At 41.4% G+C, this 24,819-nt stretch overlaps 1 protein-coding gene across 1 annotated transcript in view; it reads right to left on the reverse strand.

Annotated features, from left to right (window-relative positions):
• LOC126215171 (uncharacterized) overlaps window positions 1-24,819 on the reverse strand; it is a 134,514-nt gene that overhangs the window by 94,806 nt on the left and 14,889 nt on the right. The window contains exons 3-4 of the mRNA XM_049941838.1: window positions 20,695-21,123; window positions 9,563-9,764 (exon numbers count right to left, since the gene is read on the reverse strand). Coding sequence (XP_049797795.1) covers window positions 9,563-9,764; window positions 20,695-21,098 — 606 coding nt within the window. The 5' untranslated portion in view covers window positions 21,099-21,123. The remainder of the gene's footprint in view (window positions 1-9,562; window positions 9,765-20,694; window positions 21,124-24,819) is intronic.

Consider the following 24,819-nt stretch of genomic DNA (forward strand, 5'->3'; position numbering starts at 1 on the left):
AGACTTTTGGTCAGGCGAATACAGGGTTATAAATACAAAATCAAAACGGGGGAATGCAGGAGTAGGTTTAAAAATGAATAAAAAAATAGGAGTGCGGGTAAGCTACTGTGAACAGCATAGTGAACGCATTATTGTGGCCAAGATAGACACAAAGCCCACACCTACTACAGTAGTACAAGTTTATATGCCAACTAGCTCTGCAGATGATGTAGAAATTGATGAAATGTATGATGAGATAAAAGAAATTATTCAGGTAGTGAAGGGAGACAAAAATTTGATAGTCATGGGTGACTGTAATTCAAGAGTAGGAAAAGGGGAGAAGGAAACACAGTAGGTGAATATGGATTGGGGCTAAGAAATGAAAGAGGAAGCCGCCTTGTAGAATTTTGCACAGAGCATAACTTAATCATAGCTAACACTCGGTTCAAGAATAATAAAAGAAGGTTGTATACCTGGAAGAATCCTGGAGATACTAAAAGGTATCAGATAGATTATATAATGGTAAGACAGAGATTTAGGAACCAGGTTTTAAATTGTAAGACATTTCCAGGCGCAGATGTGGATTCTGACCACAACCTATTGGTTATGAACTGCAGATTGAAACTGATTAAACTGCAAAAAGGTGGGATAAACTGAAAGAACCAGAGGTTGTAGAGAGTTTCAGGGAGAGCATAAGGGAACAATTGCCAGGAATAGGGGAAAGAAATACAGTAGAAGAAGAATGGATAGCTCTGAGGGATGAAGTAGTGAAGGCAGCAGAGGATCAAGTAGGTAAAAAGGCGAGGGCTAGTAGAAATCCTTGGGTAACAGAAGAAATATTGAATTTAATTGATGAAAGGAGAAAATATAAAAATGCAGTGAATGAAGCAGGCAAAAGGGAATACAAACGTCTCAAAAATGAGATCGACAGGAAGTGCAAAATGGCTAAGCAGGGATGGCTAGAGGACAAATGTAAGGATGTAGAGGCTTGTCTCACTAGGGGTAAGATAGATACTGCCTACAGGAAAATTAAAGAGACCTTTGGAGAGAAGAGAACCACTTGTATGAATATCAAGAGCTCAGATGGCAACCCAGCTCCAAGCAAAGAAGGGAAGGCAGAAAGGTGGAAGGAGTATATAGAGGGTTTATACAAGGGCGATGTACTTGAGGACAATATTATGGAAATGGAAGAGGATGTAGATGAAGATGAAATGGGTGATAAGATACTGCGTGAAGAGTTTGACAGAGCACTGAAAGACCTGCGTCGAAACAAGTCCCCGGGAGTAGACAACAGTCCATTAGAACTACTGATGGCCTTGGGAGAGCCAGTCATGACAAAACTCTACCATCTCGTGAGCAAGATGTATGAGACAGGCGAAATACCCACAGACTTTAAGAAGAATATAATAATTCCAATCCCAAAGAAAGCAGGTGTTGACAGATGTGAAAATTACCGAACTATAAGTTTAATAAGTCACAGCTGCAAAATACTAACACGAATACTTTACAGACGAATGGGAAAACTGGTAGAAGCCGACCTCGGGGAAGATCAGTTTGGATTCCATAGAAATATTGGAATACTTGAGGCAATACTGAACTTACGACTTATCTTAGAAGAAAGATTAAGGAAAGGCAAACCTACGGTTTCTAGCATTTGTAGACTTAGAGAAAGCTTTTGACAATGTTGACTGGAATACTCTCTTTCAAATGCTGAAGGTGGCAGGGGTAAAATACAGGGAGCGAAAGGCTATTTACAATTTGTACAGAAACCAGATGGTAGTTATAATAGTCGAGGGACATGAAAGGGAAGCAGTGGTTGGGAAGGGAGTGAGACAGGGTTGTAGCCTCTCCCCAATGTTATTCAATCTGTATATTGAGCAAGCAGTAAAGGAACAAAAGAAAAATTCAGAGTAGGTATTAAAATCCATGGAGAAGAAATAAAAACTTTGAGGTTCGCCGATGACATCGTAATTCTGTCAGAGACAGCAAAGGACTTGGGAGAGCAGTTGAACGGAATGAACAGTGTCTTGAAAGGGGGATATAAGATGAACATCAACAAAAGCAAAACTAGGATAATGGAATGTAGCAGTTAACTCTTTTGGGTGATGCTGAGGGAATTAGATTAGGAAATGAGACACTTAAAGTAGTAAAGGAGTTTTGCTATTTGGGGAGCAAAATAACTGATGATGGTCGAAGTAGAGAGGATATAAAATGTAGACTGGCAATGGCAAGGAAATCGTTTCTGAAGAAGAGAAATTTGTTAACATCGAGTATAGATTTAAGTGTCAGGAAGTCGTTTCTGAAAGTATTTGTATGGAGTGTAGCCATGTATGGAAGTGAAACATGGACGATAAATAGTTTGGACAAGAAGAGATTAGAAGCTTTCGAAATGTGGTGCTACAGAAGAATGCTGAAGATAAGGTGGGTAGATCACGTAACTAATGAGGAGGTATTGAATAGGATTGGGGAGAAGAGAATGTTGTGGCACAACTTGACTAAAAGAAGGGATCGGTTGGTAGGACATGTTTTGAGGCATCAAGGGATCACAAATTTAGTATTGGAGGGCAGCGTGGAGGGCAAAAATCGTAGAGGGAGACCAAGAGATGAATACACTAAGCAGATTCAGAAGGATGTAGGTTGCAGTAGGTACTGGGAGATGAAGAAGCTTGCACAGGATTGAGTAGCATGGAGAGCTGCATCAAACCAGTCTCAGGACTGAAGACCACAACAACAACCCAGACCTACTTCGCATCTCAATGCTTCAAGATGCAGACACAGAGGCGGGCCACATTTGGCAGTTAACCTGTGTAGCGGTCAGACGTTGCTAATGTAGATGCAAATTTTTTGAATGTCACAGAATTTACACTTGTACTACAAAAATAAAGTGACTCCCTGTTGATCGACTACTGCAGATAATGAATGTCTTGACGATTCGAACCTTCCAATCGTCCACAACCTTCTAGCAATGCACAAACCGTAACCACTTGAACACACTGACTTCTTACAGCCGCCACCTTCGCACAGACACATTAGTTACATAGTAGACACGTAAACCTTCTCTTGCAATTTTTCTCAGAATTGCCAGAGTAGTGCGTGTTACTACTTGCATGTTATGTTGTTTTAATGTCCTAGTAAAGGTGGACAAAGTTTGAAGTAAATCTGTGATCCAATGTCATGGCCTCCGACAATCTAAACAACTGCTACAATCAGTTCTTGCAAATGCTATTTTTGTATTTTGTCTAAAACTTTGTAAAAATATATGTCTTTTCCAGGATTCGAACATGTGACTTCCTCCTCTGCAGTTGGAAATGCTACCCATTGTGCCACACAGAACACCTGCTAAATGCATTATCTCTGCTGAGTGTCTTCCAGAGAGAAAATCAGTACTAAGTTTTGCCAAGGAATAATTTTATTGTGCTTTGGGTCGTAGCTCACGACTGATAGTCAATAGTCTGGTTATAATATATGGACCCATTTGCAAATGTACTACAATTCTGTAGCTTTCAGCAAGCTTAATGTTGCAGGGAGCAGGGAAAAGAATGTCTGTTGTTGCACATATCACCACTACAAATGGGTGGAGCATAAATGCATCAACTTTTGCAAAGCTTCCATTATCGGTGTTCGCAAAATTTCTTTGTATTCTTATTTAAAAGTTGTAGTTGCATTTTCCATCACTAAATAACTAAACACATCATAACTTTGGCTAATGATCGTATAACGCATGTATAGCTTCGTCTTCCTTCTAGACTGTGGTGTCACCAGAGCATCAACCAATAACAGACCATTTTCTATCACATGACCAGATCTTAATATTTAATGATTTTTAACCTTTAACTGCATAAAAATTACAGATATTTTGTGAGAATATTGACCATAAATGCTATTTAAATGTTATAATCAATCAGAATAACAACAATCCAAAACATATTTTTGTTGTTGTTGTCTTCAGTCCAGAGACTGGTTTGATGCAGCTCTCCATGCTACTCTATCCTGTGCAAGATTCTTCATCTCCCAGTACCTACTGCAACCTACATCCTTCTGAATCTGTTTAGTGTATTCATCTCTTGGTCTCCCTCTACGATTTTTACCCTCCACGCTGCCCTCCAATACTAAATTGGCAATCCCTTGATGCCTCAGAACATGTCCTACCAACCGATCCCTTCTTCTATTCAAGTTGTGCCACAAATTTCTCTTCTCTCCAATTCTATTCAATACCTCCTCATTAGTTATGTGATCTACCCATCTAATCTTCAGCATTCTTCTTTTAGCACCACATTTCGAAAACGTCTATTCTCTTCTTGTCCAAACTATTTATCGTTCACGTTTCACTTCCATATATGGCTACACTCCACACAAATACTTTCAGAAACGACTTCCTGGCACTTAAATCTATACTCAATGTTAACAAATTTCTCTTCTTCAGAAATGCTTTTCTTGCCATTGCCAGTCTACATTTTATATCCTCTCTACTTCGACCATCATCATCAGTTATTTTGCTCCACAAATAGCAAAACTCATTTACTACTTTAAGCGTCTCATTTCATAATCTAATTCCTGCAGCATCACCCGATTTAATTCGACTACATTCCATTATTCTCGTTTTGCTTTTGTTGATGTTCATATTATATCCTCCTTTCAAGACACTATCCGTTTCGTTCAGCTGCTCTTCCAGGTCCTTTGCTGTCTCTGACAGAATTACAATGTCATCGGCAAACCTCAAAGTTTTTATATCTTCTCCATGGATTTTAATTCCTACCGCAATTTTTTTTTTTTCCTTTACTGCTTGCTCAATATACAGATTGAACAACATCGGGGATAGGCTACAACCCTGTCGCAATCCGTTCCCAACCACAGCTTCCCTTTCATGCCCCTCGACTCTTATAACTGCCATCTGGTTTCTGTACAAATTGTAAATTGCCTTACGCTCCCTGTATTTTACCCCTGCCACCTTCAGAATTTGAAAGAGGGTATTCCAGTCAACATTGTCAAAAGCTTTCTCTAAGTCTACAAATGCTAGAAACGTAGGTTTGCCTTTCCTTAATCTAGCTTCCAAGATAAGTCGTAGGGTCAGTATTGCCTCACGTGCTCCAATATTTCAACGGAATCCAAACTGATCTTCCCCGAGGTCGACTTCTACCAGTTTTTCCATTCGTCTGTAAAGAATTCGATTTAGTATTTTGCAGCTGTGACTTATTAAACTGATAGATTGGTAATTTTCACATTTGTCAACACCTGCTTTCTTTGGAATTATTATATTCTTCTTGAAGTGTGAGGGTATTTTGCCTGTCTCATACATCTTGCTCACCAGATGGTAGAGTTTTGTCAGGACTGGCTCTCCCAAGGCCGTCAGTAGTTCTAATGGAATGTTGTCTGTTCCCGGGCCGTTGTTTCGACTTAGAACATAGGAAAATAGCCTAAATGATAAATTTGATATATTTTTAACTGCAAATAAAAAATTAAAAATAATTGCAAAATAAAATTCATTGTCTGATATGCCCTCATCAAGCAAAAATCTAGACAAAATCAAACAATGGAAAGTCCTGGGCAGAGTAACAACAATGGGAGGAGCAGATTGCTACTCACCACATAGGCGAGGTGTTGAGATACAGACAGGCCCCTGTCCTCTTCTATGTGATTGAAAACAAGTCAAAAATTAAGTAACAACTGGTGAAGATAAGCTAGATGTACATTAAAAGTGGGTTAGATAACATGCCCCTACAGATGTTACCTGCAAGTGGAAAACTGGTTATCAGCAGCCATAAATGTGTACTAAAACAGACAGTAAGAAACAGCTGTTGAATCAAGCAGCCATTAAAGAAATATGAGCCACCAGACAAAGGGTTCCCAAAAAAAAAAAGGGGAAAAGTGGGAAGATAAAAGGAAGAGACAGGTCAGAAAATACTAGGAGGAGGCTTTGTATGAAAACTGCTTTGTTCATTTAATAACTAAGCAGGACTTTTTTTAAAAAATATGTAAAAATTTCAAGTCCAAGTGTAGCCAAATGGCAAAAATTATATTATCACCTCAACTTATGGGATGCTTTCTTTCGGAACACCGAACAAATGTGTGTTATGTTATATCAGTTACGGTGTGAATACAGTGAACACTGGCACTATGTTTTGTTCGCACGAAAAATTAAGCTGTCAAGTCTCTGGTTTTAATACACTTATTTTATCATAAATTCATAGGTGTCATGGTACCATCAACAATGTGACGTTCAAAATTTGTGTTTAGATGCCGCAGCAGTATTTTTGTTTGTGTATTTTACATCTTACATTATTATTTAATACATAGTTGGTTCCAATACTTGTAGCTGTGATTTTGATAAGTGTTAATGTAATATTTCCTATGTTTATTATGATGAATCATAATTACAAAGTTAACACTAAACTATTGCAAGATTTCCCATTCAGAAAACATAGTGCAAGAATGTTAGCAGCACAGTTTGTGGAGCAAAGGTCTGCAATTGGCACTGAGGAAAAACCAACATTATAACTACCACAAAGTCAAACAAAGTGAAGTTCCTGCTGAAAATAAATTGTTGAGGCTCAAAATCAGTAACAATCCGTCAGCATAAACAGTTAAAGATGTGAAAAACAACTTGCACAGTAAGTAGCTCCATTTGTACTGTGATGCGTAATCAGTGTTCCAGGTGCACTGATTGCACCTGCGATACATTTAATACGCTGTTTCACCACAAGTTTTCATGCTCTCAAATTATAACAAAATCACTTATGTCTGAGGCATTTGCTACAAAACAACAAATGACATAATTACTTAATTATTAATGATCAGTTTGCTTTTATTGATTATATATTTTGTAATTCTGACATGACAATAAATAAATAAACTATTATATACAGGATGTTTATCAATTAGTTACACCAAGGTAACATTTCATTATGGGAAAGGTAAATAACTTACAGAAATGTTTGATACAGCACTCAGTGCAGCATATCATCAAGTTTTATTTACAAACATTCTCTGTGGCTACCTTTGGTTACAAGACAAATGTCTCGTCTGTAATCAGATGCCTGCCAAGTCCTATGAAGTAAGTCTTTACGTATGGTGGCAACTGCTTGTGTTATCCTTTGTCACAGCTCACTGACGTTTCCCAGATGCGGAGCAACATACATTCTTGTCTTTAATGTAACCCCACACACAGAAGTCCACTGGGATTAAATCAGGTGATCATGGTGGCCAGGGTATTGTTCCACCACATCCAATCCAAGTCAGCACATTCCTATGGAGATATGCGACAACTTCACGATGATATTTTGGTTGCACACCATCTTGCTGGAAAATAAATTCGTGCCCATATCTTGCTGTAGCTGAGACAATAGATGATGATCAAGCACATCCAGGTACGATACTTCAGTTACAGCTGACTCGGCAAAACAGAAAGGATCGTAAATTGCGTTACAGGTTAGACCGCATAAAACATTTACCTTCGATGAATGCAATTCGATTACATGATGCGATTTCTGTTCACCACATAACCGAAGAGTATGTCACTTCACTTTACAGCAGGTACAGAAGGTGGTTTCATCACTGAAAATAATTTCAGTAAGAAAATCATCTTCAGTTAGCTTTCTGTTAAATATTTCTGCACAAAACTGAACTCTTTTTTCTTCATCACTTTCTCTTAAAGCTTCTCACAAGACACACTGAAAGCTTTTGGATCAAGGCAACCAGGTGGATGCAGTGTTTCTTGAATTCAGAACAGCATTTGATTCAGTACCAGTCAAAAGTTCAATCAGTACCAGTCAAAAGTACGATCATATGGGGTATCAAATGAAACTTGTGACTGGATTGAGGACTTTTTGGTAGGGAGGACACAGTATGTTATCTCGGATGGAGAGTCATTGTCAGATGTATAAGTAACTTCGGGTGTGCCCCAGGGAAGTGTGTTGGGACCCTTGGTGTTCATGTTGTATATTAATGACCTTGCATACAATATTAATAGTAAAATCTGGGTTTTTGCAAATGATGCAGTTATCTGCAATGAAGTACTATCTGAAAGTAACTTCATAAATATTGATTTCAGCATGGTGCAGAGATTGGCAACTTGCACTAAATGTTCAAGAATGCAAAATTTTGCAAAATGTAGTATCCTATGACTATAATATCAATGAGTCACTGTTGGAATCCCCCAACTCATACTAATACCTAGGTGTAACCCTTTGTAGGGATACGAAATGGAATGGTCACATAGGTTCAGTCATGGATAAACAGGCAATAGACTTCAGTTTATTGGTAGAATACTGGGGAGAGCAATCAGTCTACAAAAGAAATTGCTTACAAATCTCTCGTGCAACCAGTTCTAGAATATTGCTCAAGTGTGTGGGATCTGTGCCACATAGGACTAACAGGGAATAGTGAACGTACACAGAGACAGGCAACACGTATAGTCACAGGTTTGTTCAATCCATTGATGAATGTCAAAGGGATTTTGAAGAAACTGAAATGGCAGACTCTTGAAGACAGACATAAAAACTATCCTGAGAAAGTCTATTAACAAAGTTCCAAGAACTGGCTTTAAATGATTACTCTAGGGATGTACTACAACCCCCTATGTATTGCTCATACAGGGATCGTGAGAATAAGATTAGAAAAATTACTGCACACACAGAGGCATTCAATCAATCATCCTTCAGTGCTCCATACATGAATGGAACAGAAGAAACCCCAGTAACTAGTAAAACGGGACATACCCTCTGCCATGCATCTCAGAGTGGTTTGCACAATAGAGATGCAGATGTAAATATAGACATAGATGTAGCAACAGTTCCAATTCGTAGGGTTTGAAAGACAAGCTCTCCCGTAACACCTTCTCCACTGCAACTCTAAGCACACTCAATTCTAAGCAGGCACATGTCACAGATTTACCCATACTATGAATGTAAAACTGCTGAACTTGTTCAACTGCTGTGTCGGAGGTTGCTGGCCGATCCTGACCCGGCATCCGGCGTGAAACAATTGTACTGATTAATAATAGTTTGTCTTTGAGGTGGTGGGTGGATTGTGTCCGAGCTGTAGCAGCAGATTTGGATTCATGAAACCATAAACAACACCACGCATGCTCTACGCCATTATGCGACTTTGTCATCACTGAATAATTCTTTCACACATGCCACCTAGGGTGAATGTTGGGAACTGAAAGTGTTAGGTGGCAACAGAACTTTAAGATATGCTGCGTTCAATGCTCTATCAAACATTTCTGTGAGTTACTTACCCTTTTCACATTTAAGGTTATTTTTATTTAATTAATTTATAAACACCCCGTACCTAAAAAATATTGTAGTTCAAGAATTGCTTTTACTTGTATCCCATATAATGATCATTTCATGCATAAATAGTAATAATAGTAACAGAAATAGTAATAGTAGTATTAATCATCATAGTAGTAGTAGTAGTAGTAGTAGTAGTAGTAGTAGTAGTAACAACAATAATAAAGTTTTCCAGAGCTGCTTTTTGTTAACAAAATGTATTTCTTGATGGTATTGCAGTCAAATAGCTGTTACTTCTGCATTGTACTTATTCTACACCAGAGTACGTGACATAGATGAGAAAGAGGACTTACCGAGTAACTCAGTTTCTGCGTGGCACCAATCTGCAGGTTGGTCAGCTGTCGGCAGTTGGTGTAGAGCGCGCGGAAGACGCTCGACTTGGCTCCCCGCTGGATGAGCACCGTGCGCAGGTTGGGCGCATTGTAGAGCGTCTGCACCGCCTCCCGGTCCGTTTTGTCGCCCCTTCGAGTGGCGGAGTGGCTGCAGCACCAGCTCCTGCGACAATGACACCCTGCAGACTCCACTTCCACACTGTATCTACGGCACATCGACTAGAGACACTCGGCAGATTCGGTCAAACAGTTAGTAACCGAGTTTCCAAGTAGCGTGCTATTAACGTCACCTATGTGCATCACCTAAAACTCGGACTGAAAATATTGTGGAAACAAAGTGCTACTGCTGTGTGGTTTTCACACAACGTATTGGTAGTCTGGAGCTCACATTGTTACCCAAACAACAGACTGTAATAATACTTAGAGTATTTTTTATGCAAACGCACACTTTTTTTAATGGAACAATGCCTATTAACATTAACCAACTAAAAGAAGGGTAAATTAGAATGTCAGTGGTGTTGTCACAGGATTCTAATGTGAGTCGTCTACAAGATACTGTATTTTGAAAAGTTCCCACTCTGATATTTGTACAATGTCTGTGGTAGCACAAATTAAAGAACGACAAAGTGCATACATTAGTTATGTGGATTCTGACCAGTGACATGACGACTGACCGTCACAGGTTGAGTTCAAAATGACTACCAGCAGTGCCAATATTTGCTTTCAGTCTGGTACGGAACGACTGGTGCACACACGCTAGCATTTCAGCGGAGATGTCCGAGCAGGCTGCAGTAATACTTCATTACGTATCATCGAGTGTAGTTGGTACGTCCTTCTAGACAGCTTCTTTCAGCTTTCCCCATAGAAAAAAGCCTATAGGCATCAAATACAGGGAACAGACCTTGAAAGGTACAGGCTCTCTGCATCCAATACAACAATTTGGAAACAATTTTTGAAGACATGCTGTAGTGCTTCATGCACTACCAGCTGGACAGCCAACATGTTGTACCACATGTTCCTCCTAGTATGCAGAGGAACATCCTCTAGCCTATGTGGAAGATGATCCATTAAGAGGCTGCGATAGTTGTGCGCATCTAGTGTTCTGTCGAGGAAAAGCGGACCTATTAGCTGATGCTTCACTATCCCATTCCACAGTTTTACACTCCATGGGCACTAATTATCCACCTGACAAAATCAATGGGGATTGTCAACAGTCCAACAGCGCATGTTTTCACAGTCTACCTGGCCACGATTGTTAAATGCTGCTTCATCACTAAATAAGACACATGATACATCATCCTCTCTTAATACCCATATAGAGAAGTTAACACAGTTCTCATAATCATTTCCATGCAGCTCTCGATGGAGAGACGTGATAGGGACGGGACCTGTATCGATTCAGAATGCGTATGACATTTGCCCGAGTCATGCCACTTCGTCGTGCGATCGCACGGGAGTTAATGTGCCAATCGAGTGCAATAGTAGCAAGGACATTAATTTCCCCCTCTTCTGTCATTGCTTGTTTCCTTCTGTTACATTTCTGGGTGTACACTAGCACTTTCACATGACAGGTTGAGGAGGTTGACAAATAATTGACAAGACGGTTGACATCTACTGGGATATCTTGTCACATACACCATACAAGAATGAACTGCATTCCTCCTACACTCTTCATACACCATTAGCATGTCAGCTTTTTCTACATTGCTAAATCTCATTGTCCATTCGTGAGCTACTGCTTGGACTGTCACACATTGACTGACTAGCATATCGCAGTGCACTCTAAGAACACACAAGCACACTAAAAGCAAACATAACAACATTGTACCTAGTTGTAAAATGTAAGCTTTCACCACCGGAAATGTTACAGTTCATAAAATTTTCCATGTTGTTATGTTGTGGTCAAATGAATTTCACTTTAAAACCCTATGTTTTGTCCCCATCTGCAGAGGACATTCTCAAGGGGTTGTCACAGAAAACCTAAATCAGGATGGCCAGACACAGGTTTGAACCACTGTCCTACCAAATGTGAGTCCAACATGCTAACCACTGTGTCGCCTCGCTCGGTCATTCTCAAAGGGTGTCGTAACTTTGTCGAATGTCCGATTCACACTCTGGCTCACTACTGACTACAGCAAAATTCCGCTTCACCGAGCTTCCGTGCAGTGGTGTGACATCACCTGTACTGAATATGTTAGTGCAAATGGCTGTTGTCGACTTCTGTAATCTGCTAATGCTATCATCCCACGGTGGAAGTCTGGTACAAATCTTCTTCAGCACCGGAATCCAAATGTCATTCAATTTCATGCCCTCCTCCTTCCTACTGGACTTCCTGGGGTATTTTGCAATCTCTATGGCCTTTCTGTATAGCCTTTCATGATATCCACTTGTGGTTGATAGTACTCTAGTCCTATCAGACTGAATGTGGTGGTCCCCTGGGTGCAAGGCATGTTCCGCAACAGCTGATCTGTCGTCTCCCCTCTTCTGCAATTGCCCTTGCGCACTTCGAGTCATTTTTTGACAGTTCTTTTTGTAGTACACACGTACACCTCCCAACAACTACACGTAATCCTATAAATTCCGCTTTTTCCAGCAGTTGGTGAGCATCTTTGGCTGATTTTTGGTGATCTTGTATCTTCCGTGCAGGTGTGTAGATTAGCGCAATATTCCACTTTTTCACGATTTTTTCCTATGCCGTCACTCGTGTCCTTAATGAATGGCAGGAAAACTTCTGATTTCACCGGCACTTGAGAATCATTATAATTTCTACATGGTGGTCTAAACATTCTTTTCACCTTAGTAAATGAGTAACCATTCTTGAGCAATGCACTCGTGAGATGTTTTAATTCTGCACCAAGCAGCTCTCGTTCGCATATTTTCCTTGCTCTATCCACCAATGTTTTATGATGCCTCACTTTTGTTGTGGGTGGTTGTTCAAATTCTGGTGTAGGCAACGTGTGGCCCAAGCTACCATCTTCTTTCTTGAAAACTAGTACATCAAGAATGATTAATCTTCCGCCTGCCGCCTCCACCTCTGTAAACTCAATCTTCGCACAGGTCCTGTTCAGATGTTTGTGAAAATGATCGAGTTCCTCCCTGCCATGCTGTGACAAAACAAACGTATCATCCAAGTAACGGAACCAGATAATCGGTTTCTTCTTCGCAGTTTCCAGTGCCTGCTCCTCAATTTGTTTCATAAAAAAGTTTGCTATAACCAGATTACTTCACGATAACACACACCCCTGTACGGCACACGTCACAATGTAGAAATTGCGTCAGCTCGAGAATGAGGCACTTGAGCCCTCTCACTATAGTCCTCATCTCCCCCCCATGCAATTATCACTGCCTTACCAAGGCCTTGAAGCATCAACAATTCCTGTCAGACGATGATGTGCAGCAGACAGTTACAGACTTCTTTACACAGCAGGACACAATGTTTTACCAAATGGGTATCTTCAACCTGGTCCTCGGTGAAATGATCATTTCAATGCTCTCAGAGATTTTGTCTGATTGGTATACCAATTCTGGAGACTATATCGCATTCAAACACAAACTTTTTGGTTGCCCCTTACATGTTCATTTCACATTTCATAGCTACATTTATGTCCCTGATTAGAACAACTATTTTCCCACGGTGGAGTACATCTAGAATTAAGAATGCTCTATGTTAATAACATGTCTTGGCAAAGAGGTGAAATGCCAGAAGAATCAAGGTGCATTAAAGTTATTCCACTGTTCAAAAACTGAGACAGAAGTAACACAACTAACTACAGCAGACTCACTCTTCTGAATGCTTCTCATAAAACCTACAGCAAAATAATTAATTAAAAGCTTCAAAATGTCTCTGATTCAATTTCATGTTTCCCTATACACCTGCACACCAAGGTTTACACAAAAATACCAAAATAAGAAAAAATACCAGCAGAAAGCTGTAAAAAGAAACGGAGATAAACCAGGGAGTATGGCGAGGTGTAGTATATCACCAAGACTGTTCAGTATCTACACTGACGACCTGTTCGGGGACCGGATGAAGAACAGAATACCTCAAGTTACAAGAACTGGGCTGGGCAAATTGCTAAATACAATGCTTTTTGTCAATGACCAGGTAATGATACAGGACAGTGAAGACAATTACAAGTAGTGATACAGAGATTAAACAACTGCTATAGCGAGAATGATTTGTGGAGTAATTAACATATGACATACAGGTTGTGCATAGCGCTGAACACACTGACTGGACAATAGTAATACAGGTTACAGAATAGGCCAAGCACTCATTTGCGATCACTTAAATAAGACTGTTTCTTTGGCTGCTCACCGGAGGTCGTCAGTGGCCAACTCGGCTGGCCTCTATAAGTGGGCCTCTGAACTGTATGGACGCGTGACCTCTGAAATCACAGACATCTCGAATGGAGGTACATCACTCATCCCTTCTACGGGGATGGGAAAACCACATACATACATAAAAACACCAGGCACAGAAAAATATATGGCACCAAAAAATACATAGTACAGAAAAATGCACGGTACAGAAGAAAAGCACTGGTACTGTGAAAGAGAAGCACTGATCTCACAAGACACTGAGATTACGAGTCACAGAAAATGCCGACGATGGCGCTGACATCCATTTCCTTGCCCAGCGGTGGCAGCTGCTGCAGCACGAGGTGGGCAGGCACCAGTAAGTAGGGGCGAAAGTGACGAGGGGGCAGGCTGGTGCACCGTGTCCCGCCCCGCTCCCCTCCCCCCCTTTCGTGAGAGGCCGTAGGGTAGGTCCGCGGACGGCATCTCTGTAGCGATATCCTCGTCGAGGTCAGCAGTCTGTGCCAGACGCGTCAGTGAGGGTGACAGATATGATGGACAGCCAGGACCCAGCAAAGAGGGCAGCGACGGCTGCGGTATCGGGTGCAGTGACAGCAGTCGAGGAGTGGGGGGAGGCAGGAACCCCACGCAGCGACCCCCGCTGTGAGATACGAACGGGCATTGGCGGCAGCAAGAGTAGCACGGGAGGTGTCGCGCCCTCCGGAACATATCCACTGTGTGTGGCCACAGCTGGTCGAAGTGATCGGACATCTGCCCGTCGGGAATGCGGACGACACACGGGTGCCGGCTCGGCGATGCCGGCGTGCGGGGTGTCGGATGCACCGTGTGACGGAGGGTCCGTAGTTGGAAGCGACGTAGCAGCTCCACTGGGCTCTTGTCCCGCATCGGAGGGAAAAGGTACGAACTCAAAAAAAGAATGCCCTAAAGCAGCTTTAAGGGACCAGCCAAATATATACTTCAGCATCTGATTTTTAAATGTCCGAACCACGTGTTCAGCCTCATTATTGGATTGAGGACTAAATTGGGTTGCTGTGAGATAGTGAAAAGCACTAGCCTGACAAAAAGATGCAAATTCTTAAGAAACAAATTGTGAGCCACTATCGGTAAGCACGGCATGTCCCTCGACTGCAAAAATCTTAGACAGGGCAGAAATAGTGGCCGCCACAAATGTGGACGGAGAACGCGGCACACAGGCACATAGGTGTGCACCACGAAGAGCCAATACTAATTCAGGAAGGGCCCAGCAAAATAAACATTTAGACACTCCCACAGGCACTGCCATGTCAGCCAGGGGGAAAAGGACGCCTGCAGGGCTGCCTGTTGCTGAACACAGTGGGTGCAAAAAAGCCACATAATATTCCAGTCTATGTGCGGCGGCTCCATTATGCTCTGGGGATCATTTACATGGGCACCCAGTGGAGTTTGTGTACGGCATCACGATGGACGAGGCGTATCTTGTACTGGTTGCAGACCACGTACAACACTTCCTAACCGTGATGTTTCCTGATGGCAGTGGCATTTTTCAGCAAGATAATGAGCCATGTCTTAAAGCCAGAAGTGTGATGGAAGGGTCTGAGAAACACAATAGTGAGTTCCAATTGATGTGTCAGCCTCCCAGCTCATCAGATTTGAACCCGATTGTACACATCTGGGATACGATTGAACGTGGAGTCAGAACTCACTGTTCCCTTCCTGGAATTTATGGGAATTACGTGACTCGTGTGGGCTGATACGGCTACCGAGGCCTCAATGTTTCCGTGTCGAGATGAGTCACCACTGTTATCTGTGTGGAAGGTGGACATACTGGCTATTACGAAGGTGGTCATAATGTTCTGGCTCACCAGTTTACCAATGGTGGAATGTGCATTAATCGTGACACTGAAGTCCGTGCAGAGGCGAAGCTTACCTGTTAGCTTTTTAAAGACGACCTGTGGTGTAACCCATTCACCGGAAGAAATATGCCGAATGACACGTAGCGACATCAAACTGTCTAATTTGGCCTCGAGAGAGTTGTGCAACACGACAGGCATCTGCTGTGCTTGAAATAACAAACGAGGGCAGGCAGAATCTTTGGTGATAATGTGGGCCTGAAAACAAATAGCACAACCGAGCGAAAGTGAAAAACAGAAGCTAACTCTGAGCACAGGGACTCCAGTTGTTGATCCAGAATTTGATCTGACACTTAATTTACCTTATTGGCAATGGAGAAATCTAAAAACACATCTAACCCAAATAGGTCTGCGGTACGGGAATGATCCGCAACGAGGAAGGTGAGAAGGCAAACAACAGATTTGAAAGAGACAAGAACAGAGATCTGACCTACGGTCGGAACCTGCTGTTTGTTATAGCTAACTAATTTCCACGAAATCTGTGTGAAGGTAGGGGAGCCCAAGTCCACGTACATTTGTGCATTTACGAAAGTCACTACAGATCCTGTGTCCACTAACATTTTTAGCAGTTTATTAAACACGTGCAAGTCAATAAACAATTTGTTCGGGGAAACAGTCACTGTAGAGACGCAGTTTATGTCCATCAGTACTACTGTGTCCGCCATGTTTGAAGATGAGTTACACACTAGTGTCAGATGAAGAAATACGGGTAAGGCGGAAGGTGATCACGCAGCTGCTGTTGTGACACGGCCTGTTGCTACTGTGGCTGTAACTCACACTGTCCCGTGCGATGACGAGTCTAACGCTGTACTGCTGCAACAGCTTTCCTATCATCCTGAACACTTGCAGCGTGCATAACAAGGGTCGACCGAGCAACTTCCGATATCTCCCCCAAAGCAGTAATCTGATTACCTGCAGTCTGTGACACATCAAAAGACTGTGCTATATTGAGCACATCTATAAGCATCAGATTCTCACACTAAGTGGTTTTTCACTGACTTTCCTACCCGGGGCCAGACGAATAATAACATCGTGCACCGTGTGATCAGTGTAGGATTCGTGACGGGTACTAGCGACAAATTTATGACGACAGCTCAATCTGTAAGATTCTGCAGCCCAGGCTTTATAAGGTCGGTTTGGGCGTTTCCGAGGATGGTGGACTCTAACGCATTGTAATGACACGTGTCCTATCATAGTAACAGAATGAAAGAATATTGCACATTTTATCAAAAGATAAGCTGGCCAGTTCTTGCAAAGGTGCAAGTTGGCACAACAATTGATAAATGCGTGGCAAAAGCCAGGAAAGAAAGAAAGCCCTACATAAGTTTGCATCGCTAACACGAAAACCCTGCACGTGTCGGTGGAATCGTGTTTTGTAGGAGTCCCAATCTTCAGCTGATACGTCATATGCTGGAAAGGGCAACGGTTGCACTGACGGGAGAGTAACCTGCCGTGAATGTGCAGATGCCACCTCATCGAGAACGGCAGTGAGAGCCTGCTGCTGGATAATAATGTGTTGGGAGTATCGACGTGTTTGTCTGGTGACTCAGCACTGACACTAACATGTGTAGAAGACGTAACCCTCCCTCATTACCGAGTTTGCTATAACAAGACCTTATACAATTTATGAAACATAGCACTTTATAGAGAAACACACAAGATACAATGACGGAACAAGTTATACGTAGCACTGAACGTACTGGGAGGACAACACTAGCACAGGTTACAGAATAGGCCGAGCACTCGTTTGCGATCGCTTAAATAATACCGTCTCCTCGGCGGCTCACCAGAGCCTTTATAAGCAGGCCTGTGAACTGTACGGTTGCACGATCTCCAAAATCTAATGCATCACATGTGAAGGCACATTAACAATATATGCCTAAAAGTGGTACAGAGAGTAAACAATATAAGCCTAAATAATAATCTAAACATTTCAACAACAAAAACAAAAAGAATGGTCTTTTTAGGAAAGTACCCCACAATGACTAAGATAACACAATGAAACAGGTGCCCCATTCCCAGTATCTACGGCATGACATACCTTTTGAAGAAGAGACAGACATACGTAAGAAATGGCAAATATGTGGCACAATAAGAGGAACACTGAAAGATCTGCATCTACATCTACATCTATACTCCGCGAGCCACCTTACGGTGTGTGGCGGAGGGTACTTATTGTACCACTATCTGATCCCCCCTTCCCTGTTCCATTCACGAATTGTGCGTGGGAAGAACGACTGCTTGTAAGTCTCCGTATTTGCTCTAATTTCTCGGATCTTTTCGTTGTCATCATTACGCGAGATATATGTGGGCGGTAGTAATATGTTGCCCATCTCTTCCCGGAATGTGCTCTCTCGTAATTTCGATAATAAACCTCTCCGTATTGCGTAACGCCTTTCTTGAAGTGTCCGCCACTGGAGCTTGTTCAGCATCTCCGTAACGCTCTCGCGCTGACTAAATGTCCCCATGACGAATCGCGCTGCTTTTCGCTGGATCATGTCTATCTCTTCTATTAATCCAACCTGGTAAGGGTCCCATACTGATGAGCAATACTCAAGAATCGGACGAACAAGCGTTTTGTAAGCTACTTCTTTCGTCGATGAGTCACATTTTCTTAGAATTCTTCCTATGAATCTCAACCTGGCGCCTGCTTTTCCCACTATTTGTTTTATGTGATCATTCCACTTCAGATCACTCCGGATAGTAACTCCTAAGTATTTTACGGTCGTTACCGCTTCCAATGATTTACCACCTATGGCATAATCGTACTGGAATGGATTTCTGCCCCTATGTATGCGCATTATATTACATTTATCTACGTTTAGGGAAAGCTGCCAGCTGTCGCACCATTCATTAATCCTCTGCAGGTCTTCCTGGAGTACGTACGAGTCTTCTGATGTTGCTACTTTCTTGTAGACAACCGTGTCATCTGCAAATAGCCTCACGGAGCTACCGATGTTGTCAACTAAGTCATTTATGTATATTGTAAACAATAAAGGTCCTATCACGCTTCCTTGCGGTACTCCCGAAATTACCTCTACATCTGCAGATTTTGAACCGTTAAGAATGACATGTTGTGTTCTTTCTTCTAGGAAATCCTGAATCCAATCACAAACCTGGTCCGATATTCCGTAAGCTCGTATTTTTTTCACTAAACGTAAGTGCGGAACCGTATCAAATGCCTTCCTGAAGTCCAGGAATACGGCATCAATCTGCTCGCCAGTGTCTACGGCACTGTGAATTTCTTGGACAAATAGGGCGAGCTGAGTTTCACATGATCTCTGTTTGCGGAATCCATGTTGGTTATGATGAAGGAGATTTGTATTATCTAAGAACGTCATAATACGAGAACATAAAACATGTTCCATTATTCTACAACAGATTGACGTAAGCGAAATAGGCCTATAATTATTCGCATCTGATTTATGACCCTTCTTGAAAATGGGAACGACCTGCGCTTTCTTCCAGTCGCTAGGTACTTTACGTTCTTCCAGAGATCTACGATAAATTGCTGATAGAAAGGGGGCAAGTTCTTTAGCATAATCACTGTAGAATCTTACGGGTATCTCGTCTGGTCCGGATGCTTTACGTTCTTCCAGAGATCTACGATAAATTGCTGATAGAAAGGGGGCAAGTTCTTTAGCATAATCACTGTAGAATCTTACGGGTATCTCGTCTGGTCCGGATGCTTTTCCGCTACTAAGATAAAACCAGAAGAAATTTTTTGAAGTCATGGCAGTACCCAGAGTACTAGATGGAGCAGAAAACTGGACATTAAGATCAAAAGGCAACTTCAAACATCAGAAATGAAGCTACTTAGATCGGTGAAAGGCTGCACAAGAGAAGATAGAATACGAAATGAAGAAATCAGAAGAGAACTGGAGGTACAGCCATTAACCGAAAAAGTAATCCAATCGAAGCAGGATTGGAAAGAGTACATAATGTGTTTGTCACCTCAGAGAATCCCTCAACAAGCAACAGAATACACTCCTATTGGAAGTACGAGTGTGGGAAGGCCAAGGAAGAGATGGTTAGGCCAGAACAGGTCATAAGGCCTGGAGAAGCAAGAGAAGAAGAAAAGAAGAATAAATAATGAAGCTTTAATTTTAATTTATACTGCTTTGCCCTTTTTAATTTTCATCTTCAAGTTCTTTTAGATATTTTCAGTAGTTGCTGTATTTCCACCGTGGGCCATGATCTTTGTGTGTGGTAGAGATATGCAAATGGAAACGGTTTTTGGCTCGATTCATTTACTGTTGTCAATCTTCTGGCTTTGATATCCTCACAGTTTGCCAATCCTATGAACAGCTGCTGGGTCTCTGACACAGAGGCCTGACAATTCGTAACCAGAAAATTACCCTAGTCTTACAGGGTGATCCTTTTACAGTCATGACAGAGACCCAATTAATTTTAGTTAAGAAATATTCATGGATGGTGCTGGAGACAAGTTAATGAAAAAAAGGGCAGGGGGGGGGGGGGGGACGTATACAAGTCTAGTATACTAACAAATTCCAGAACATTGTTCTCTTCAATGGGTGACCATCACCATCAAAACCATCACCCACAAGAAATAAACATCCCACACACCTCAAAGAATATACCACTGGTTCACCTGAACTCTTTAGTACTCCAATTTGGGTTCATCAGATTTTTTTTTTCATATCAAAAATGACTGGCTTGATTCTAGAATTAGTTTAAATTAATGACTACGCACCCTCTGTCACTGCCTTAAAGGATATGAAGATAAAACAGGTTCTCTATTCAAATTAAATAAAACGTGATTAAGAATACCAATTTTACATTTTAACCAGAAATCAAGAACATTACTCACCCCCAAAACGCAAAACGTGCAAATAATCTTATTACACATTATATACATCTTACCTGACAACGTATACTTTGTCGTACCACAATTCCGCATCTTGGGACAGACACTTCCAACGTGAGCACACTTTCTGCACTACGTCTAAGAGCTCACTGAAGGTCAGGTACGACATGATCTTTATCATAATCTCATCCGGCAAGTCGAGAATGCTCGCACGATAGGTGGCCACGTTGCTGCCAGTCTCAGAAGTGCACTCATTTTCCGATTCCTCCGCAGTTTTTGTCCCGGCTGCCTCAGAATCTCCCTTAATCCCACCAGTTTCATTAGACTCTGTGCAGTAACACACAGAACTGTTTCCATCTGCTGTTGGATTATGTCTGTCTTCTTCAAGAGCTGGACTCTCACCACTGGCAACTCCACCGTTGGCACTGGAGTTCTCTTGATACGTCGGATAAGAGGCCATGACCAGAGTTGTTGCAGCACCGTCACTAAAAGCAAATGACAACACCGTATTACAGTGTACATTACAAAAGACAAAAGACAAAAGAGAAAAAGAAAGAGAAAGAGAGAGAGAGAGAGAGAGAGAGAGAGAGAGAATGCGCACACACACGCACATTTTAATCACTCTTGGTAGACATCACACTTACTGCCAGGAGACCATTTCCATGAAGCTACAACTCAACTGTTTTAGAGAAAATTGAGTTTTAATATTTTAGACATGCTTACATACTTTGTATGGTCACTATTATATGAGGTGTCCACAGATGAGCAAGTAAGCACTTAGTTTCATAATATCAAAGCCTCTGGTTTGAATGTCATTGCTGGTACTTCTTTCTTCCACTCCCACATAATCCCAACAACAGATTTATTATAATTGTGCAAATTATTAATATTAATTATTTATAATTTTTCCATAATCTTTATCCCGAAAAAAATTAGAAAATTTTTTAAGGTAGATGGGGAATTAAAAAAAAGGTTATACACGAATTTTCAATCAAATCACTACAGTCATTTTATTTATGTTATTGTATCTACATTTTTGACATGTGTAACAAGTAATCTATAGACAACTGTGCAAACTGGAATTATGCTGACAGTAGAGACATGGAAAAACAATAACGAATGTTGAATTTTTGCATGCACATGTTTTTCAATGCGCCTATTGCAAAACAAACTTTGTTTACATCATAACCAATTCTCAGTCATCATACACTTTCGTTACGTATCATGCATGTCTGTCCTTAGATTTGCATGGCAATGTAGAAGAAAATAAGTACAGGCAGAGAGATTCGATCCAGAGACCTCACACTTATGACACTGACCGCTTATTCGCTCAGCTGCGGAATCCTTGAATAATAGTAACCTTAGAAACTATGTAAACACGCCTAAAATTTTAAAACTCTATTTTCTTGAGAACGGTTGAGAGTTGTGCCTTCCTGTTTACATCACAACAATATTAGGAGAAGGATAGATTGCCACTCACTATAAAGATGACCTATACATAATAGCTTTTGGCCAAAGTCTTCATCAGCAAAAAAAAAAAAAAACCACACACACACACACACACACACACACACACACACACACACAAACCGCTACCACTAGCAGCTCCAAACGGAATGCAACTGTCGAAGATAAATAGCTATCTGGTGTGGGACAGGGAAGGGGGAGGGATAGCAGGGTATGGGTGGAGGGAGAGAAAAGTACTGTTTGGCAGGGTGTGCAGGGACTAGAGGCCACCAAGCAATGTTGAAGTCCTAGTTGTGCTCTATACATCCTGCCAATACGAATCAAATTGATGGGAGGATGTCCTTATGGTTCCCTTTTGTGTGTGTGTGGGTGTGTCGGGGAGGGAGGAGTTGTTGGAGCAAAACAGTGGTGGTGGTGGTGGTGGTGGTGGTGGTGGTATCAAGAACCCACTAAGATCTTTTAGCACTTCTCCCATTGTGCCATGAACTAAAGGGACCACTTTCACTGATTTCCACCACCATCACTGTTGTTCAGTTTTCAACTCTTATCAGGCAAATTTTTCCAGTTATTTCATGTCACTTCTGCCATCACCTCAGAGAGCAATGTCAACTCTTACAAATACCTGGATATAACAATTTGTAGGGCCATGAAATGATCACGTGAGCACAATCTTAGTTAAAGGAAGTGGCAGACCTCAGTTCATAGTTAGGTAATGGGAAAACACAGTCAGTCTACAAAACACTCGTGCATCCCATCTAGGTGTGTGGGATGCACACCAAATAGGAGTAAGAGAGATACGAGTACTATTGACAGGGGATATCAAGCTGATTCCATGAATTTTGATTTCCAGAAGGCTTTTGACACCATTCCTCAGAATTGAGTTCTGATCAAATTGCGTGCCTATGGAATATCATCTCAGATGCGCAACGGGACACATGGTTCCCTGTCAGAAAGGTCACAGTTCATAGTAATTAATGTAAAGTCATTGAGTAATATCTGGGGTTCCTCAAGGAAGTGCTATAGGCCCTCTGTTGTTCCCGATCTGTATAAAAAATTTAGAAGACAATCTGAGTAGCCTTCTGTTTGAGAATGGTGCTGTCATTTATCATCTTGTAAAACCATCAGACGATCAAAACAAACTGAAAAATTATTTAGACAACATTCTGTGAAAAGTGGCAACTGACTAAATAAGTGTGAACTGACCGAAATGTGTACTAAAAGTAATCTGCTAAATATTAGTTACACAAACCTAAAGACTGAACTCAACTAAACATTTAGAGATTACAATCATGAATAACTTAAATTCAAATGATCAGATAATGTTGTGGGGAAGGCAACCCAAAGGCTGTGATTTAACAGCAGAACACTTAGAAGATGCAACAGGTCTATTAAAGAGACTTCCCACACTACACCTGTCCATTGTCTTCTGGAATACTGCTGCACAGCATAGGATCCACATCAGGTAGGACTGATGGATGACATCTAAAAATTTCAACAAAGGGCAGCTCATCTTTTACCATCACAAAATAAGGGACAGAGTGTCATGGATATGATACGCAAATTGGGGTTGCAATATTAAAAGAAAAACCTTTTCAAATAAAACAATATTGAAATTCTACATTTCTAGTCTTCATGTGTAAATATTTATTTCTCAACAGTCATCAATTTTGCTGACACAGCCACAACCTGAACTCCACTTACACTGTTTCATCACTACCAAAGTTAAATTCTCAAATGTGTTGTTGAAGTTTTGGAAACAGGTGAAAGTAACATGATGCCAAGCTGGGACTGTACGGAGGACAATCTATGTCAGTGCATCCGAGGCATCGGATTGTTGTAGGTGTTGCAGCACTCTTGTGCAGCCTGACTTTGTCATCCTGAAGTAGAGGGTGTTCCACGAGTGGAGGAGAGCTTCAAATTCATGTTTCAGTTTCCTAAGGGCCTGTTTCTCACACATCGAAAGAGTTGTTACACACCACTATATTACACGCAACAATAGTTCAGAGCGCTCTAGCACCAGACAGCTGCAATTGTGTCAGAAAAGTGACAAAGTCAACTGACTAATATGCATATGTACTACCACAACCAATATCGACAACAGAATAAAAAATTTGGAGGCACTACTTTTCAGCATGGTCTCTTACATAATTACACTGGGGGAAAAAAAGAAACTTGTGGCACAACTTCACTAACAAGGGAACCTCCCCATCGCAGCCCCCTCAGATTTAGTTCTAAGTTGCCACAGTGGATAGACCTTGAAAAACTGAACACAGATCAATCGAGAAAACAGGAAGAAGTTGTGTGGAACTATGAAAAAATAAAAAAAATATACAAACTGAGTAGTCCATGCGCAAGATAGGCAACATCAAGTACCGACAGAATACGGGAGCGCCGTGGTCCCATGGTTAGCGTGAGCAGCTGCGGAACTAAAGGTCCTTGGTTCAAGTCTTCCTTTGAGCAAAAAGTTTAATTCTTTATTTTCAGACAATTATCAAAGTTCAGGCACTCACACATAATCAACTTCGCTCTCCAAAATTCCAGGACATGTTCAGATTTGCTTGGACATATGCAGGATTTGACGGTCTACACACGGAAAAATTTGAAAACGTAAAAAACATATGTTTTGACAGAGCACAGGGAAAAGTGTGCGAGTGTGAGACTTTTGGATTGATCTGTTGCAGTTTAAGTGACAAACTCTTATGTTTTCATCACTT

The sequence above is a fragment of the Schistocerca nitens genome, chromosome 12 (genome assembly GCF_023898315.1).
Source record: "Schistocerca nitens isolate TAMUIC-IGC-003100 chromosome 12, iqSchNite1.1, whole genome shotgun sequence".
NCBI classification, from domain to species: Eukaryota; Metazoa; Arthropoda; class Insecta; order Orthoptera; family Acrididae; genus Schistocerca; species Schistocerca nitens.